The 17,718-nt window shown below is 40.7% G+C and overlaps 2 protein-coding genes across 10 annotated transcripts in view; one reads left to right on the top strand and one right to left on the bottom strand.

The window, feature by feature from the left end:
• Positions 1-7,883, top strand: part of CRACD (capping protein inhibiting regulator of actin dynamics) — a 115,502-nt gene extending 107,619 nt beyond the window's left edge. Inside the window, 3 exon segments of the mRNA XM_079766523.1 lie at positions 464-654; positions 1,485-1,647; positions 3,613-7,883. Coding sequence (XP_079622649.1) covers positions 464-654; positions 1,485-1,647; positions 3,613-3,773 — 515 coding nt within the window. The 3' untranslated portion in view covers positions 3,774-7,883.
• A 140-nt stretch (positions 7,884-8,023) lies between these two features.
• AASDH (aminoadipate-semialdehyde dehydrogenase) overlaps positions 8,024-17,718 on the bottom strand; it is a 28,862-nt gene continuing 19,167 nt past the window's right edge. For 8 of the 9 annotated variants that reach the window (XM_079766542.1, XM_079766547.1, XM_079766544.1 and 5 more), the window contains 4 exons: positions 13,947-14,110; positions 11,952-12,074; positions 11,320-11,451; positions 8,024-8,519 (listed from right to left, as the gene is read on the bottom strand). In XM_079766542.1, coding sequence (XP_079622668.1) covers positions 8,133-8,519; positions 11,320-11,451; positions 11,952-12,074; positions 13,947-14,110 — 806 coding nt within the window. In that variant the 3' untranslated portion in view covers positions 8,024-8,132. Of the gene's footprint in view, positions 8,520-11,319; positions 11,452-11,951; positions 12,075-13,946; positions 14,111-17,337; positions 17,456-17,718 lie in introns of those variants that run through there. The other variant, XR_013813316.1, reaches the window with a different exon arrangement.

The following is a 17,718-nucleotide window of genomic DNA, read 5'->3' as shown; positions in this document are numbered from 1 at the left end:
GATATAACTCAGGAACAGCCAGGTGGAAGAGATGCATACAAGGATACAAGGTATGGGGAAAGGGCGGGGAGGTCCCATGCTCTCTGGGTGGCCAACCTCCCAGCACTTGCACCTAGTCACCAACCCAGAAGCTCTCCAAACCCTGACCTTTGGGGATTTATGGAGACTTCATTACACAGGCATGATTGGTTGTATTTTTGGCCATTGATTCAACCTCCAGGCTTCCCCCCTCCCAGGAGGTTGGAGGGTGAGATTGCAAGTTCCAATCCTCTGATCACTCAGTTGGTTCACCCAGCAACCATCCCCCCGATCCTTAAGTGTGGTCCCTGAGTAGCCTCATTCACAGAACGTGAGACCCCCTTACACTCTCATCACTTAGGAGCTCTGTGCCAGAAACAGGACGAAGACCAAATATATATTTCTTACTATAAATCACAATATCAGTCTTTTTTTCCCTCCACAGAAAAGCCGGTGCTTCAGAGCAGACACTCTTTAGATGGCTCCAAACTTGTGGAGAAAGTTGAAACCGCGCAGCCACTGTGGATAACGTTAGCCCTGCAAAAGCAGAAGGGGTTTCGGGAGCAGCAAGCTACTCGAGAGGAGAGGAAGCAGGCGAGGGAGGCCAAACAGGCAGAAAAGCTCTCCAAGGACAACGTGAGTAGCCTGGTCTTCAGGGGGTTTTGTTTGTTTGTTTTGTTTTTTGGTCTTCAGTTTTAACCTTGCCTTTCTGAGCTTGGCTCTCTTTTATGGTTGCAAGGGTTTAAAAAAGGAAAAGAAAGTCCAGCCAGTGTGGCTGAGTGGTTGAATGTCCACCTATGAACCAGGAGGTCACGGTTCGATTCCCAGTCGGGACACATGCCAGGGTTTCAGGCTCGATCCCCAGTAAGGGGCAGCTGATTCTCATCATTGATGTTTCTCTCTCTCTCTCCCTCTCAATTCCTCTCTGAAATCAATTTTAAAACAATTTTTTTTTTAAAAAAAAGAAAAGGCTAACTGGGAGTGGTATAGAATATCTAGAAAGAGTAGAGCAATAAACAAATTAACCACCATTAGACAGGAAAGCATTTTCAGTCAGAAATTTTATTCAGTTCCCTTATGCTATTAAGGTAACTTGATTTGGCAGAATTCACAATGTCATTAGTAGCAACAATCCATGCACACGACAGTTACGTGAGAAATAGGAAAATGATTGTATTGGAGCAGGGCTTTGGGAGGAAATCAGTCTTTCTCTTGACCCAGCTTTTACAGCTAACTTGACGGGGCAGCTTTCGAGGACAGTGGCGTCCCCTCTTTGGGACGTTTGTACTGAGCCGCTGCGTGATCGGGGCCAGGGTTGAAGACACGTTGCTCCCAAGGGCACTCCAGCTGCCCCTTTGGGAGCAGAGGATGGTGCTGACCAGCAGAACCCCCGGGCCCTGGACTGTGAGTCTTGGCACGTACTTGGGTTGAAAACATTCTTTTCCTGACTTTCTCTGCCCACCCAGGTCAGTGTCAGTCCACAGCCAGGGAGCAGCAGTGCCAGCAGGGCTGGATCCCTGCTCAAGCCCACGGCTCAGCCGGAAGAGAAGAAGCCGGAGACAGCAGGGTCCAGGCTCGAGCGCAGGGAGCAGCTGAAAAAGGCCAACACCCTTCCCACATCCGTGACAGGTAGCGAGAGCAGGACCATTTCTGTTTAACCTCAGTTTCAGGTTTTTCTTCTTAGAGCGTGCTTTATTTCCTCAGGGGTAGTAACAGCACAGGCTGTTTCACCACCACACTCATACACTTTGACACTGATCATCCGCTCATCGGATACAGATCACCAGAAACTCACCCACTGTCAGTGGTGTGACGGTCAGTGTTTTAGCAATCAGTTAGGGAGCAGGAATCCTCTGATTTGTAGTATTTGCCATTTACTGTGGTGTAAATACGCCCACCATGGCCAGTTTCAACCTATCAATGTGGTCTGATAAATTTCTGAAGTTAACAAGGTGTGATATGCGCCATCTCCAATTCCCCACTGCCTGTAGTCCAACAAAACCAGGCTTATTAACTTGCTGTAGTAAGGGAGACTACATATCAAAGGACCTCTAAACAAAGGAAGAGATACGATTCTAGTAGGATTTGGGGAAAAGGGTGAAGTTTAGGTAAAATTTAAGTGGAGCAGAGTTTTAATAGGCTTAAAGCAAAGCGAGGGTGTTGGGTGTACATGAAGGGGTTGGTATCAAACCTGAGTTGAAAAGTGGACTCAGGGCCCTGTTTTCCTGGCACTACGAAGTTAAAATAAATGTGTGAAAGTTGTATCTGAAACCCCCATCTGGAGCTCTGTACCTGGGATGGAAACAGAAGCTGTGTTTGAGTCAGTGACCCAGGTGGCTGAGATGCTCCCAAGTGGGATGGTCCCTTTCATCAATACGATTTCACAGGGCAAGTGTCTGACCAGCTGTGACTTCAGAGAGCAGGGTTGTTTGGCTCAAAGTCCTGGATGTTAATTAACAACAGCAGTGTTCATATGTTCATGACACATAAAAGATACCTACACATTTTTTAATCCTTTATTCTAATAAAAGGTAAAATGATCCATAATGTTTCCAACTATGTGCTTATTACAAATCGCCTGGAGGAGGGATGAATCTAAACCAGTTTCCTCCAGGGTAAATAGGGCATGTTGTGCACCCTGGGCAGCCCTGTTCCCAGGAGGGCATCCAACCTCCGGACCCAGGATTTCTGTACGCCTTGGTCACCTGCGTGCTGAGTTCTGGAAATGTAGAGCAGTCTCACCATTAAAGCTTTATTTACTATTCAGTGAGGAGAAAACAGTTTTTTGAAAACCACTTTGGAGCACTGTACAATTTCTCAAGAACCTCCATGGGTATTACTTCATTAGGCTTTTATGCCCAGGAATTAAGGGCTCTATACGTTATATGGGTGTGTCAGAGAGAATTAGTTCAAAATAAAGTGAGAGCTCCAAGTCAGAGATTACACCTCTCTCTGCCCTGATTTCTTGGGAGCTCCACAGGGTTAGTGCAGTTCAGGTGGCTCCCGATAAGGTAGCTAGCCTTTGTTCTGAAGTACTGTATTTGTCTTTTCCACCAGTAGTTCCTGAGTTCTGCTAAGGGTGGGAACCCTCACCTTAAGAAGCCTGTATGATGTGGTAAGAAAGCAATATGAGGCAAAGGGATTGCTAGACCAGGCTGAGAGTCCTAAGAGCTGGCAGGATCTGTGGGCCTGAGGGGGAAGGAACCCCGGCGTGCCTGGTGGAGGCGGGCACTTTTGACCTCACCATCTTGATAAATTCAAACTGCTCGTTTGATCGTCTTCTTCATGACATTGATTGGCTATGTGACTAGAATCACAAAATTGACCTTTTAATTTTTATTATCATGCAGACCTAGCTTCTGTGTACAGAAAAAAAAAATGCTTCTAGAAATTATCTGAAATTAGAACTGACTGCACTGTGATCACTATAATGTTGCACGTTAACAGTTACAATCACATAGCTTGCTTTCTCTAATTCTCAACGAAGATGCCCAATGTCACTGAGCTTTCCTTTCTGAATCCCATTGTATGATGATACATCAAAGTGTGGCTCTGACTCATACCTTTCTCCTTTTCCTTCAAAATGCACCCCAGTGGAGATCTCTGATTCGCCTCCCCCAGCGCCACTGGTGAAAGAAGTCACAAAGAGGTTTTCCACCCCAGATGCTGCTCCCGTCTCAACAGAACCAGCCTGGCTGGCTTTGGCCAAAAGGAAAGCCAAGGCCTGGAGCGACTGCCCACAGATTATTAAGTAAAGAGTGACTCTTCTCCATTCCTACTCCCAGTTATTGGCTCCTCTCTTGTCCTTTTTATTTATTTTTTATATGAGGTAAAGAAACCAAGCTAGGGAAAAGAAGCATGTTTTATAGGCTCTAAAATAACGCTTAGAAACTGGACTGGTGGTGTTCCTTGTGAGAGTGTATTTGCACAACCCTAGGTCCTGGTGCCTTGAGCTCCTCCTAGTTCTAAAGAGAAAGTTCTGTCCGAGGGACCACAGGAAGCAAGATCTCCTGACTGAGAACTCCTCAGGAGCCTGCCACCCCATTACACACCCTTCCACACACGGACGCCCGCACACCATTGAACATGTACTTTTGCCAATCTTTACAATGGTTTTTTGACTCTGCGCTCCAGTTTCTTTTATCCAAAACTTTTACCCTGCCATATTTAAGGATTTCTACCTTTTTCTACAGCAATGGTGAAAGGACCACAGGGGAAGAGAGATAAGAACCCTCATTCTCCTGAGTGCAGCCAGTAACTGAATTGCAAGTCACAGTCTGGCTCCCAAGTCTGTGCCCATGTCTGGTTTTCATGAATTTTCCCCAACCTGAACTAACACAGAAAGGGAATCCATCCACGCCTCTTCCACACTGATCCACAGGCCCCATTACACCAGGACTCTCCTTCAGGACATGTTCAACATTTGGCTCCTAGGGAACGTTTTTATTTAATACGGTAAGAAAAGGAAACTACAACTTCTCTTTCTGTCTGAGATTCCCCATCTAGTGCAGTTGTTCTTAAGATGTCCAGGCTCCATCAGGCCTACTGTGAGGACAGGCTAGAAACGTATAAGCTGGCAAAACTCTTCAGATGAATTCTGATATATCCAAGGTTGAGAACCTTGGAATACATTGCTTCTACTGTAATCTAGATTTTAAAACTCTGAGAGGGAGACTCATTGCACCCAAAGCAGCAAAAGTGAGATGGGAAAAATAATGAAACCATCCCTCCCTTCCGCAGCTGTTTAGTTAGCAGGAAGAAAAGATGTGAAGCCTTTGTACTAAGGATCTCCTGTAGGAAGTTTCCTTCTTTACCATAACTGACTATTTCATATTCAGAGTCAAATATTCAACATTTATCATTCAGAGCATTCACCTTGCTACCTTTAAAAAACATCTCAGAGTTTTAAGTGGCCTTGTTATTATACACACGTGATACAAAGAAGGGACCTGGCTATTTAAAAGCCACATATATTCACTATTTCCCTAAATTTGCTTTCCATGAAACATAGACATACAGCAAACCCACACATTGCTGCTGCTGCTTTTACATTTCGTGGTGTTGGCACATTCCCATTTTCTTAGCTCCTGACTCCCAAGTTTAAGTACAGACCTTCTGCCCAGTGCAAGGAAAATTACATCCTTTTTTCCTCTCCTACAAAAAACTGCATTTTATTATTATGCATCATTATTTTCCTTTATGCTCACTCAACAGGCAATGTGCTATTATTCTGTGCTGTTATTCTACCATTTACCTTAAAGAAAGGATGACTGGCAGTTATTTACCATATAGAAGGCATTTTCTTTCTGGAGACGATGGCTCGGCCTTATGGTAGCAGCTGGCATGTGTGGTCATAAGGATAGCTGTACTCTTGCAAGTAGGATTTAATATTATATATATACTAGTATACTGGACCTTCAGACTGTTAAGAATCAATGGAACTTTATAATTTTTGTATTGCTATGGGAAGCACTATTCCACTGCACGTTTTTCCAGCTGATGTTCATTTCTAAATCAAATATGTAGACATTTGTTAGTTTCAATGACTTCCTCATTAATACAACACTTTTTAATAGTTTTTTCACCCGAGTCCTGGAATTTTAGTGCTACAGTAATTCTTCTGAATTGACGTTTTCTATCATCTTATCAGTTTGGGATGTCACAGTAATGGCAGAGAGCAAGCGAAGAAATCAGATTAACAAAGAATGGTAGATGAGTGCACTCTGTACTGGCTCACTTACCATAAATCACCTTCGAAATAGGAGAAATACCTCAGTTAAAAAGTTTCCTTCAAAATCTTTAAAAGAAGAGTATACTGAGGAAAGCACAGTCACAGCATTTACTTCCAACAACTTCTAAAGGCTATATGTTTAATATTTCATGTAAAAATTACTCCAAATTTGCACTAAATACCAATGAAGTGTTATTTTGTTTTAATTGTGTTGCAGTCTTTCAACAAACTGGGGGAAATTCTGTAAAAACATAAAAAATTCAAGACTTTTAAAAAAATCCTATTGCTATGTTAAATACACAGGTGGTTGTTCGTTTATTTGTTTTTAATTAAAACACACACACTTCCCTTGGCAAGGTTATAGATTAACCTCTGTTCATAGACATATATATATATAACTAGAGTTTTTTGTTTACTTTTTAAATTTTTCAAGTGCAATTGTTTCTTATACATTAATTACTATTAAATTATCATTTTAGCCAGTTATCAGCAAATTGTAGTATGTATTGTCTCTTCTTGTGACGTTTAGTTTAATTGCTTATTTTAAAGCAGAAATATTAGAGTTACAAGTGTCTTGCAATATTTTTACCAACAATAAAATTAAGTAGAGGCTTAACCATAAAAATACCTTAGTGTGATTTTAATATTATTTTTAAATTTTGGTTGTATAAAGGTTTAATGTAAAATGTCCATTATTGAAGGAAAATGATCTTTCAATAAAAAAATATCCACAAGATCTTTAGCACCAACAGAATTTCCTTTTCAAGTTTATGTTTTTACTAATTTCAAGCAAGCTCATATTTACATAGCTTTTGTTGCAAAAGAAATACTTCAAGGCATTTTATATGGTACCTTATTATATTTTTTACTAGGTGTTTTTGGAGAAAACTAATGAATAGGGTCAATTAAATGTTTATCTTAATCCTCAGTTGGAATCAAATGGTCTGTGTCTCAGACTATATGATCCTACAACCTCCTTACTCAGAGTGTGGGTGATGGAACAGCAGCGTGTTTCAAAGCTGAATACACGTGAAAAACACAGCATAGGGCCCCAGGCCAGAGCTACTGACCCACATGGCTGGACTAGGTCGAAGTGAGAGGTGTGAGTGAGGTATTTGCCTTGGTGCAAAAAAACTCAAGATAAATACTGCTTTGGAGGTGAGTCCAAGATGGTATAAGAGGTTGCAGAATTGGTGAGCGCCATTGTTTACATTTCTCCTGCACTTGGATGGCGGGCAGGAGTCCTAGCCAGGTTCTCTGGCTGACCAGCAGGGCCGTGTTCACATGTCCCCAGCACCCTTCCAGCAGGATCAGGAGGGTGCCATAGCCCGCACACATGAGGCCCCTGCACCTGCAGATTGATACTTAAACTCTAAAAAAGAACCACATAGGCACTTGCCGTCCCTTTCTCTCCCTCTCTTTCTCTCCCTCTCCCCCAGAGCGGGTGCTCAAATCTTATCACATGTACTTTCCTAAGCTCCAAGGGCCCATCTCTTGCCTCTGTAACTTGTTTCCTTAGCCCATTTCTTCTACAGCTCACTTTTACTACCTCTATAACTTTCTAAATAAACTTTCTCATAATTTTTTTAATGTGATACATATATACAATGGACTACTACTCAGCCATAAAAAGATGAAATACTGCCATTTGACCTAACGTGGATGAATCTTGAGAGAATCATGCTAAGTGAAATAAATCAGATGGAAAAAGACAAGAACCGTATGATTTCACTTGTATGGGGGATATAAAACCAAAAGCAATAAATGAACAAACAAACTTACAGATACAGACAACAGAATGGTGGTTACCAAAGTGGAAGGGGTGGGGGGAAAATGAAGAGGGTAAAGGTGGTCAAATATATGGTGACAGAAAGAGACTAGACTTCAGGTAGTGAGCACACAATAGAATATGCAGATGTCATAAAGTTGTACACCTGAAATTTATATAAGGTTATTAACCAATGCTATCCCAATAAATTTTATTTTGAAAATTTAAATTACTCAATAAGGAACCTAATTTGATGAATAACTCCTACCTTTAAAAATCATGTTATGAATCTCAGTATAAATGAGTGAATGGTATATTACCTCACAGATTAAGTTTTTAAGCCACTAAGTATATTCTGATCTTGTTTTCCAGAGGTCTTCTATAAAAAAAAATAAAATACCTGTAGCGTAATTTATTGATGTTTTGTTTTATAACTCCTTTTAAAGTGTTGTTGCTCCTACAGGAAATAAAATATGGTTGTTCTCCAATAAAGTGTAATAGACAAGTTTCTTAAACAAAATATAATCTTTATCATAAAATAAGACCATCCACATGCTTTATAATGGTAAATATTTTTAAACATCTCAGATATATTCTAATAAAGACTGTACTTGATTATTTTTTATTGCTACCCAATAAGTCTAGACAATAAACATAATTATTTCTACATCCAATAATAAGCATTGATTCCCAAACCACAGGAGAAGAGAATACCTCTCCAGGAAGTTCATATATACTTTGCAATTGTCCACTCTTAGATTCCAAGATCCATAGTTTTCCATCAGTAGATGCTGCTGCCAGCAGCATTTCATTGCTATACTTGTTATGGAAAGCAAATGGTGTTGAATATACCCTTGAGGTAGTTTCAAATTTCCATTGGAGATGACCTTTCATAGTACAACAGTAGATAAAGCAATCATGGGAACCAAAAAATATTTCTTGCTCTGATGTGGAAGGACATGGGGATGAAAAGATGGGTTCACTGGTAGAGAATTGCCAAACCTGAAGGGTTATAACAGCAGAAATAATTCATCTCATTTCAACAATTCTGTATATTAAATCTTTATGAAATTCTCAATTAAAATGTAAGAGATGTAGGCTATTGAATGATAACTACACACAGAAAAAAAAAATGGCTTTTTCTGAAAAGTGGACCCTCAGATTTGACCTCTGTCCCAGTGGTAAAATCTAGCACAAAATATCGAAGTATCCTTATTACATGAGTCATTGCTATGCATAATATGAAATAAAATTAATTTGAACCCCATTCAAAAGTTATTACTAGTATGTTCTGAGACACTGAGTTCAAAAATAAAACGGCAATGAGTTTTCAATGTGTCTTATCAAAAACTGTATCATATTGTTAGTCTCCTAATGTAGGGAGAAGGAAGGAAGTGGACTAAAAAGAAGAGTTCATGTTCAATAATTAAAGCTTTAAAACAAGAAGCTATGAGACATATGTCTGACCTACTATTTACTTATTTCAAAGCTACTAAAACCTGTTGGCCAATATCTATATATATAAAAGCCTAAGAGACCGAATGATCCGAACAACCAGAACGACCGGCTGACCAGTCGCTATGACACACACTGACCACCAGGGGGCAGATGCTCAACACAGGAGCTACCCCCTGGTGGTCAGTGCACTCCCACAGCCAACCTCCCGCACCGCCCAACCTCCCGCGGCCCCTCCCCCTAGCCGGCCAACCTCCCCCATCCCTCCTTGTGGTTGGCCAACCTCCCACAGTCCCTCCCCCTGGTTGGCCACCCGATGACCCCGATGGGGACCGGCCAGCCAACCTCCTGCGGTCCCTCCGCCTGGCCAGCCAACCTCCTGCAGTCCCTCCCCACGGCAGTCCAGCCCCGATGATCCTGATGGGGGCTGGCTGGCCAACCTCCTGCAGCCCCTCCCCCCGGCCAGCAGGCCCCCATCACCCTGATTGGAACCTCCCGCGGCCCCTCCCCCTGGCAGGCCAACTTCCCACAGCCCTGATCGGTCTGATCACTGGCCAGGCTTAGGGACCCCACCCACACGAATTTGTGCACTGGGCCTCTAGTTTTGAAGAAAAGGCATGAGTCTAAGATAGTGTTTACAAATGCACAGTTAATAGCAGCATAATAATAATAATAAAAGAATGGGCATATTAATGAAATCCTATATAATAAAAGCCCAGTGACCGAAATGGCAGAACAACCAGAGACCAGAACTACCAGCCCCTCGCCCCGGCTGGTCCCACCCCCCAGCAGAGACCCCACCCCGATTGGGGGCATGGCCAGCCTGCAAACCCCCGGTGGCCCCTCAGCCCAGCCGGCCCCACCCTCCAGTAGGGACACCCCCACCCAGATCGGGGGTGTGGCCGGCCTGCAAACCACCCGTGGCCCAAGCCCCCAGCTGGCCCTGCCCCCCAGTGGGGACTCCCACCCAGATCTGGGGCCCCCATCAGGGCAGGTCAGCTGGCCCCCACCCAGGCCTCTATCCTATATAATTAAAGGGTAATATGTAAATTGTTACTAATGGCAGAATGACCAGAACGACCACTGGACCAGTTACTATGAGGCATACTGACCACCTCTTGGTCCCTTTCCCCAGCTGGCAGGCTCTGATCGCCTGAGGCAAACGGGGAACCGGGGTTGGGTGGTGGGGGATGCAGGCAGCACCAGGCCAAGGCCCCCACCCCGCCGGTTGCCCCACATACTGAGGGTGACCCGCGGGGGGGCAGGGCCCGCGAGCAGGCAAGAACAGCCGATCTCTCAGTCTCTTCCCCCAGCAGCTGGGGAAGATGGCCCTGATCACAGGTCAGGCCTAGGCACCGGCCTCTAGTATGATTTATAATCTCAGTTCTGTGCCTGACCTGGACAAAGTCACGTTAACCTTTCTCAGGTTCATCCAAACAAACGGGAATAATAGCATTTGCCTCTTCTCACTTCTTAGGAATATATTCAAACTACTTTGTAAATAAAAACATTATGTGAACAAAATAAAAGATTTTTAAAAGTAACTGTCACACAGAGCAAAAGAATCTGCTAGGCAAGGAGGGATGAGTGAAGAGCACACAGAATCAACTCTAGCCATCAATGGGCTCACTCATGTTGGAGCTAGTGCCCTCTCAAACCGACAAAGCAGTCCCCCAAACCAAAACCACAGCTGCAGTTGTGCCAAAATGATAGTCACTTGCAGGTACTTAAAGGAGTGGAGATACTGCTCCCAACAAAAGATCTAATATACGGTGACCCAGAAGGAGCCTACCCTGCTAGTCATGACGTTGAATATGGGATCCCCATACAAGGCAATGTGGGTTATACAAGAGATTTTGGTTTTCATAGAAAAAGGGACTTCTTAAATTTTCGTAACCTCAATAGAAGTTATAATAAAACTGGTTTCAAGCTGCAAATTTTTAAAAACTGGGAGGAGGGGAATAGCACAAGTATAACAACGTTGGGATAGAATCTTTGAAATCTATTGCACCAATTCACAAATTAAGAAACGTATGACTTGGCCAGCGTGGCTCAGTTGGTTGAGCATCGTCCTGTGCACATAGCTGGGTGTGGGTTTGATCCCCAGTCTGGCACATATGGTAAGGCAACCAATTAATGTTTCCCTCTCACATGGATCTCTGTTTCTCTAGCATGTCCTCAGGCGAGGATTCAAAAAGAAAGAAAGAAAAGAAAGAAACCCATGGCCTGACAAAACAGAACTAGTTTTTAACATGAATTGAATAATGACATTTAAAATTTTACTTCAGTTGTCACCAACTACTATTCCTTTGAGAAAGGTACATAAAATAGAACCAGAAAAATTTACCTGTTCTCCAAAGTGAGTAAAGCAAAGTAAATTCCCATCTACACAGCCAATACAAACATACTGCAGGCAACACCTTGGGGAAGAGAAGAGTGGTTTTCCACAGCAATGTTTCCAAACTGTATTTCCAGTGGCCTGTCAGGGACAAAAAGCAATTCATAGCATTTCAATCTTTCTAATCAATTACCCTGTATAAAACAAACTCATAAATCTCTAGGAGGCAAAGCTAGAAAACATCAGAAAATGCTCTAATGACATGCTGATATAAACGAGGCTAGTACACATTTACACAGCTATAAAATCAATCAATGCTATCTATGAGAGCTAAGATAAAAAACCTGCACTAAATCCAGGAAAGAAATAATTAGCACATATCTATCCTTAGGCCATCCTAACTTTTAATGTGAATGAGAAAATCCTGTCAATTTAAAAAATAGATAAAAGACATGCACAGATCTTAGTTGATTTCTGTCAGCTTTCTAGACTTCATGTCAGTCATTCTTAATGAGTTCTGGTTTAGTGATATCTGGGCTTTGGCTAACCAAAACTACCTCAATTTTCATAATTCAAAATAAAAATAAAGAATATTAAAGAAAAATAGGTAATAAAATCAATATAAATTATTTTATGCCTACAGGATTTACAGCCAGTAAAAGTCCTCCCAGTGTAGCAAAATACAAGTGATACGGAATCAAGTTCAAACAAGGCGAAGAAAAGATAGTTCCTCCACATTTTAACTTCCAAACACACTTCTTTTCCTGCAAATAAGGAAGCAAATTAATTGGTTTCTGCGGGTGGTTAACAAATTCACATATCCCATCTATTATATGCTTTATCTATTTAACTAAGTTTTTATTTTTATTATTTTTTAATCCTTACCGAGGATATTTTTTCCATTGATTTTAGAGAGTGGAAGGGAGAATGGGAGGCAGGGAGAAAGAAACATCGATGTGAGAGAGACACATCAATTGGTTGCCCATGGGCCAGAGATCGAACCTGAAACCCAGATATGTGTCCTTGACTGGGAATTGAACCTGCAACCCTTCGGTTTGTGGGCCAAAGTTCTAATCACTCAGCAACACCAGCCAGGGCAAGTTTTTATTTTTAATATAAAAGTAATACATGCTTACTGTGGCAAATCAAGTTAGTATAAAGATCAACAGTATAAATGCTGTTAACAGTTCGGCATTTTCCCTTTGATTTTTTTGATACACACACACACACACACACACACACACACACACACACATACACACACAATTTAGGATAGTTGAGATCATTTGGAATATACACTTGGTATCTAATTTTTTCTCTTTAAATTTACTTTAATGCACAATATTCCATATAAAAATAAAATTATTTATCTCACTACCTTACCATTAAAAAGTGTTTGGAATTAATTTCTTGTCATTATAAACAACCTGGAAATAGACATCATGATGCACATATTCCCGATTATTATTTTTTTATTGTCTGAAGTTTTACATGTCTCCTTTTTCCCCAATTGACTTCCCCCCTCCCCCGCCCCAGCCATTTCCGCCATTTCCATCCAGGGCAAGCCCCCACCACCCCAGTGTCTGTGTCCATTGGTTAAGCTAATATGCATGCATACAGGTCCTTTAGTTGCTCTCTAACCCCCACTCCCCTACCATTTGTCTCTAGATCAATCTATTCTTGTTCATCAAATTATGTTGATCATTATATCCCACATGAGTGAGATCATGTGATATTTATCTTTCACTGACTGGCTTATTTTGCTTAGCATAATGCTCTCCAGTTCCATCCATGTTGTTGCAAATGGTAAAAGTTCCTTCTTTTTTATAGTGGCGTAGTATTCCATTGTGTAGATATACCACTGTTTTTAATCCACTCATCTGCTGATGGGCACTTAGGCTGTTTCCAAATCTTTAGTTATTGTAAATTGTGCTGCTATGAACATAGGGGTCATGTTTCTGATTATTTTGCCAGGATAGATTCCCAGACGGAGAGTTTTACTGAATCAAAGGATATGAAATTGTTACCTATGGCCAAATTGTTCTCCTCAGAGGCTTTCACTAGTCACAACCTCAGCATTAATGCTATCATTCTAATCTAATACCATTTATTTCTCTCATCGTTTTTAATTTTCATTCCTTTGATCATTAAAGGATTTAAATATTTAAATACATTTACTAGCCATTTCTTCTTTGGAGTCCCCTATTTTCCTATCTGGGTCTTTTCTTATAAATTTGTATTTGCTCTTTATTTTCATTCATACTTATAAATATAAATTAGTTTTATCTGTCACATTTGTTTCCACCCCCCCCCCCCCCAACTTACTACTTCTAAATTGTGTAATTCTAATTTTTTTAAAATTTTTATGTAATCAGGTCTTATTGATATTTTCCTTTGTAACTCTTTTCTATTGTCAAGATGATGATCCCAAGTTCTTTATATTTCAGAACTCTGAGTAGCAAAAGGATTTGTGAAAATTAGGTAAGAGAGTTTTAAGGTATGACTGTTATTAACTCTTTATTCTTTTAAGACCACAATGCTAAACTTGGAAAATAGTTAACACCTGCTCCCTTAGTCAAGAGCACCTGACAGTTTGACACTCTTCCTCATATGAAACTGATGAGACAAATCCTTACATAAATATCCAAAGCATATGCATGCTGGTCATGAGAGCCAAAGTAAAGGAATCCTGTGGTTGGATCCATGGTTGCCGAGCTTTTGACAGCATCCTCAGTAGTAAACATCCAGTGTTTTTCTCCATTATTACTTTTTAGGACATAAACTAACCCATTATAACAGCCTGTTGGGAAACAAAATGTAAAAGATGAGATTTAGACATCCCACTGGAAAATATTTCTTTAGCCTAAATCATGGCAATTTATATTAGATACTCTTCCTGTGTACTTGGGCTCTATGTTCAGCTCAGATTTAAATTTCAGCAATGTAAGGCGGAAACACCGAACAGTAATCACTTGTGTAAAATACCATTTAGTAGGTACACCTTTTAAAAATAATATATACATTTTTTTATTTTAGAGAGGATAGGAGAGGGAGAGGAAGAGAAACATTGATTGGTTGCCTTTGTGCCCTGACCTGGGACTGAACCCGCAACCCAGGTATGTGCTGTGACTGGGAATCGAACCGGCAACTTTTCAGTATATGTGATGACACTTAACTAACTGAAGCACTCTGGCAGAGTGGCACCTTATTATTAAGTGCTTCACCACTAATGAAACAATGAAGCATGCTGCAGTGGAAAGAGGCTTGACGGACCGACTCAAATCCTGTCATGGACATCCTTGAGCAAATTACCCAGTATCGCTGAGCCTCAGATTATTTTTCTGCTGAATTTGTATACATCTACTCCCAGGGTTATTGTGACAATTAAGATAATATAATGTGAATAAACACCCAGTGCAAAGGTGTTCAAAAAATGCTAACATTAACAATAGCCAAAGTTTACTGAGCTTTTACCTTGTGAAGGGTGCTATTCTAAAAATTTTACATCTATTAACTCATGTAATTCTCACAATGAAGCAAGGGCTATTATATCTACATTTTATTGATGGCAAAATTGAAGCACAGAAATTAAGTTACCAGGGCAGAACTACTCAGCTAATATATGGGAGAGATTCTGAACCTAAGAAATCAATCTCCCGAGCCTGTGCTCCTAACAGCAACACCAGACTGCTTTTCCCAAACTGCTGATATGGATGAGAATATAGGGCAGGTGTCCCTGACTTGGTGTAGCCAAAATAACCTAGGTGGAAGTATGGGTAGTCAAAATCTACAAAGCAAAGATCACTCAGGTTTCCATTGGGCACTGGCTCATCACTCTAGAATCTAGATGGTTCTGCCTATGGGTTTAACCACGGATGCTTACTTGAGGCCCAATTTCCAGAACACTTGCTGTGCTGGTTTTGTTGTTGTTGTTTTTCTGGCAATTACCGCTTGCTCAAGAGAGTGGTCTGCTTAGTGATGGTGAAGAGAAATGTCCTATATATAGTAGGACACCTAAGGACTCAGCAAGGTAATAAAAACGTCTATGAGTTCAATTCAATTCCAGAAGAAAATTTTGTGACCTTGGGTTAGGTGAAGATTTCTTAGATATGACATCAAAAGCATGAGCCATAAAAGGAAAAAATGATAAACTGAATTTTATTAAAGTTAAGAATTTCTCTTCAAAAGACACTATGTTAAGAGAATGAAAAAGAAGCCACAGACTGGGGAAAAATATGCAAAACATCTGATAAATATATATCCAGAATACATAAAGAATTCTCAAAACCCACTAAATAAACAAACATAACAAATTAAAAATGGGTAAAAGATCTGGACAGACACTTAATAAGATATATAGATGGCAAGTAAGCTTCTAAAAAGAGTGGCAGCATTATTAGTCACAAGGGAAATGCAAATTTAAAGCACAATAAAATACCAGCACATAAATATCTGAATGAAAAACTTTTAAAAACTTCATCAATGTGGACTACAGCTGCTGGAGCTTTCCAGAGGCCATGCCACTGCGCCCCTCTGGAGCCAGCGCCACCAAGCCCTCCCCCAGCACTGGAACTGCGGCACAGGCACACCCTTGGAGCTGGTGTCCCCGGGACTGGCTTCCCATATGACCCTGGACCCAACACCAGACTCGACACAACAGTGCACCTCACCGAGCCAGTGCCCTCTTACCGACACACAAGTTAAGATCTTTCCCTAAAGAAGGCAGTCCATAAAGTCTGGAAGACGTAGTGTGAAGACATCAATGCAACACTACAAGGAACTTGAAATATCGAGGAAACATGATACCACCAAAGGAACATAATACATTTATAGTGACTGACACAAGAGAAGTGGAAATCTATGAGATCTTTGACAAAGAATTCAAAGCAATTGTTTTTTAAAAGCTCAGAGAGCTACAAAAGAATACAGATAATTCAATGAAATTAGGAAAACGATACATGAACAATAAGCAAATAACCCAAGTAAAAAATGGGCTAAGAACCTGAACAGACTTCACAAAAGAAGACATAGAAATGCCTAACAGGTATATGAAAAGGTGGTAACATCACTATCATCAGAGAAATGAAAATAAAACCACGATGAGATATCACCGCATACCTATCAGGGTGGCTATAACGTTTTTAAAAAAATATTATTAAACTGACAATACCAAGTGTTGACAAGGATGTGGAGCAACTGGACTTCTCATACATTGATGGTAGGAAGGCAAAGTGGTTCAATCACTTTGGAAAATAATTTGGTCATTTCTATAAATTAAAACCTACATTTACCATACAACCTCCCCCTCCTAGGTACTGACCCAAGTGAAACAAAAACTTATATTCACACAAAATTCTGTTCACAAATGCTTATTGTAATTATTCATAATTACTAAATACTGGAAATAACCCAAATGTGAATGGATACACAAACTGTGGTACATCCATACAATGAAATAGTCAACAAAAAAGAAACTATCTATACATACAACTAGAGGCCCGATGCACAAAATTCGTGCAAGGGGCTCAGCCCCCGCAGCCGTGGTGGCTGCCTCTGCCTTGGCCCCCACCACAGCTTCATCCAGAAGGTCGTCCAGTCTAATTAACATATTATGCTTTTATTATTATAGATAACATGGGTGAATCTCCAACACATTGTGCTCAGTAAGAGAAGTCAGACTCAAAAGTTACATATTGTATGATTTCATTTATATGACTTTATGGAAAAAGCAAAACCAGAGGGACAGAAAACAAATCAGTAGTTACCTGGGGGTTAGGGGTAGCAGGAAAGAGGACTACCAAGTGACACCAAATTTTTGGAGTAATGAACTCTTGACAGTGGTAATGATTACAGGAAGGTATGCATTTGTCAAAACACAAAACTATATACTAAAAAGGGTGAGTTTTACTGTATATAAATTATATATTAATTTTTAAAATGTCTAAAGTATTAAGTGACCACCATGTGCCATAAGCTCCGAGTCTAGACACTTGGGATGCAAACAGTAACTTCAATGAGCTGACTTACATGCATGGGGATTACTCATGATCATTCACGTGTGTAATTCAACATTTCCTGTAGCATAATTTTCAAAAAGTAGATGTTCAAAAGGGAAGGATGAAATGCAGATCCAAGTAGATCCCAGCTAGGAGAACACAAGTAGGGGAGATATATTTCTAAGCACTTAGTCTGAACAGATTCAAAAACTACATAAAGTGAAACCTAATGTAGTTTGGGGAATAAAAAGGAGAGGCATTACACTTAGAACCTCATATTCCTAGTAGAGTAAAAGTCACCCATACTTTAATGAAACTGGGTAGCAGTAAACACTTAATGAGCACTTAGTCTGTGCCTACCCATGTACTAAGAGATTCATAAGCAATTATGTCATTTACTCTTATCAAAAGC

This window comes from Cnephaeus nilssonii (genome assembly GCF_951640355.1).
Source record: "Cnephaeus nilssonii genome assembly, chromosome: 1".
Classification (NCBI taxonomy): Eukaryota; Metazoa; Chordata; class Mammalia; order Chiroptera; family Vespertilionidae; genus Cnephaeus; species Cnephaeus nilssonii.
The sequence above is the reverse complement of the archived record's forward strand: the minus strand, read 5'-3'. Positions and strand labels throughout refer to the sequence as shown.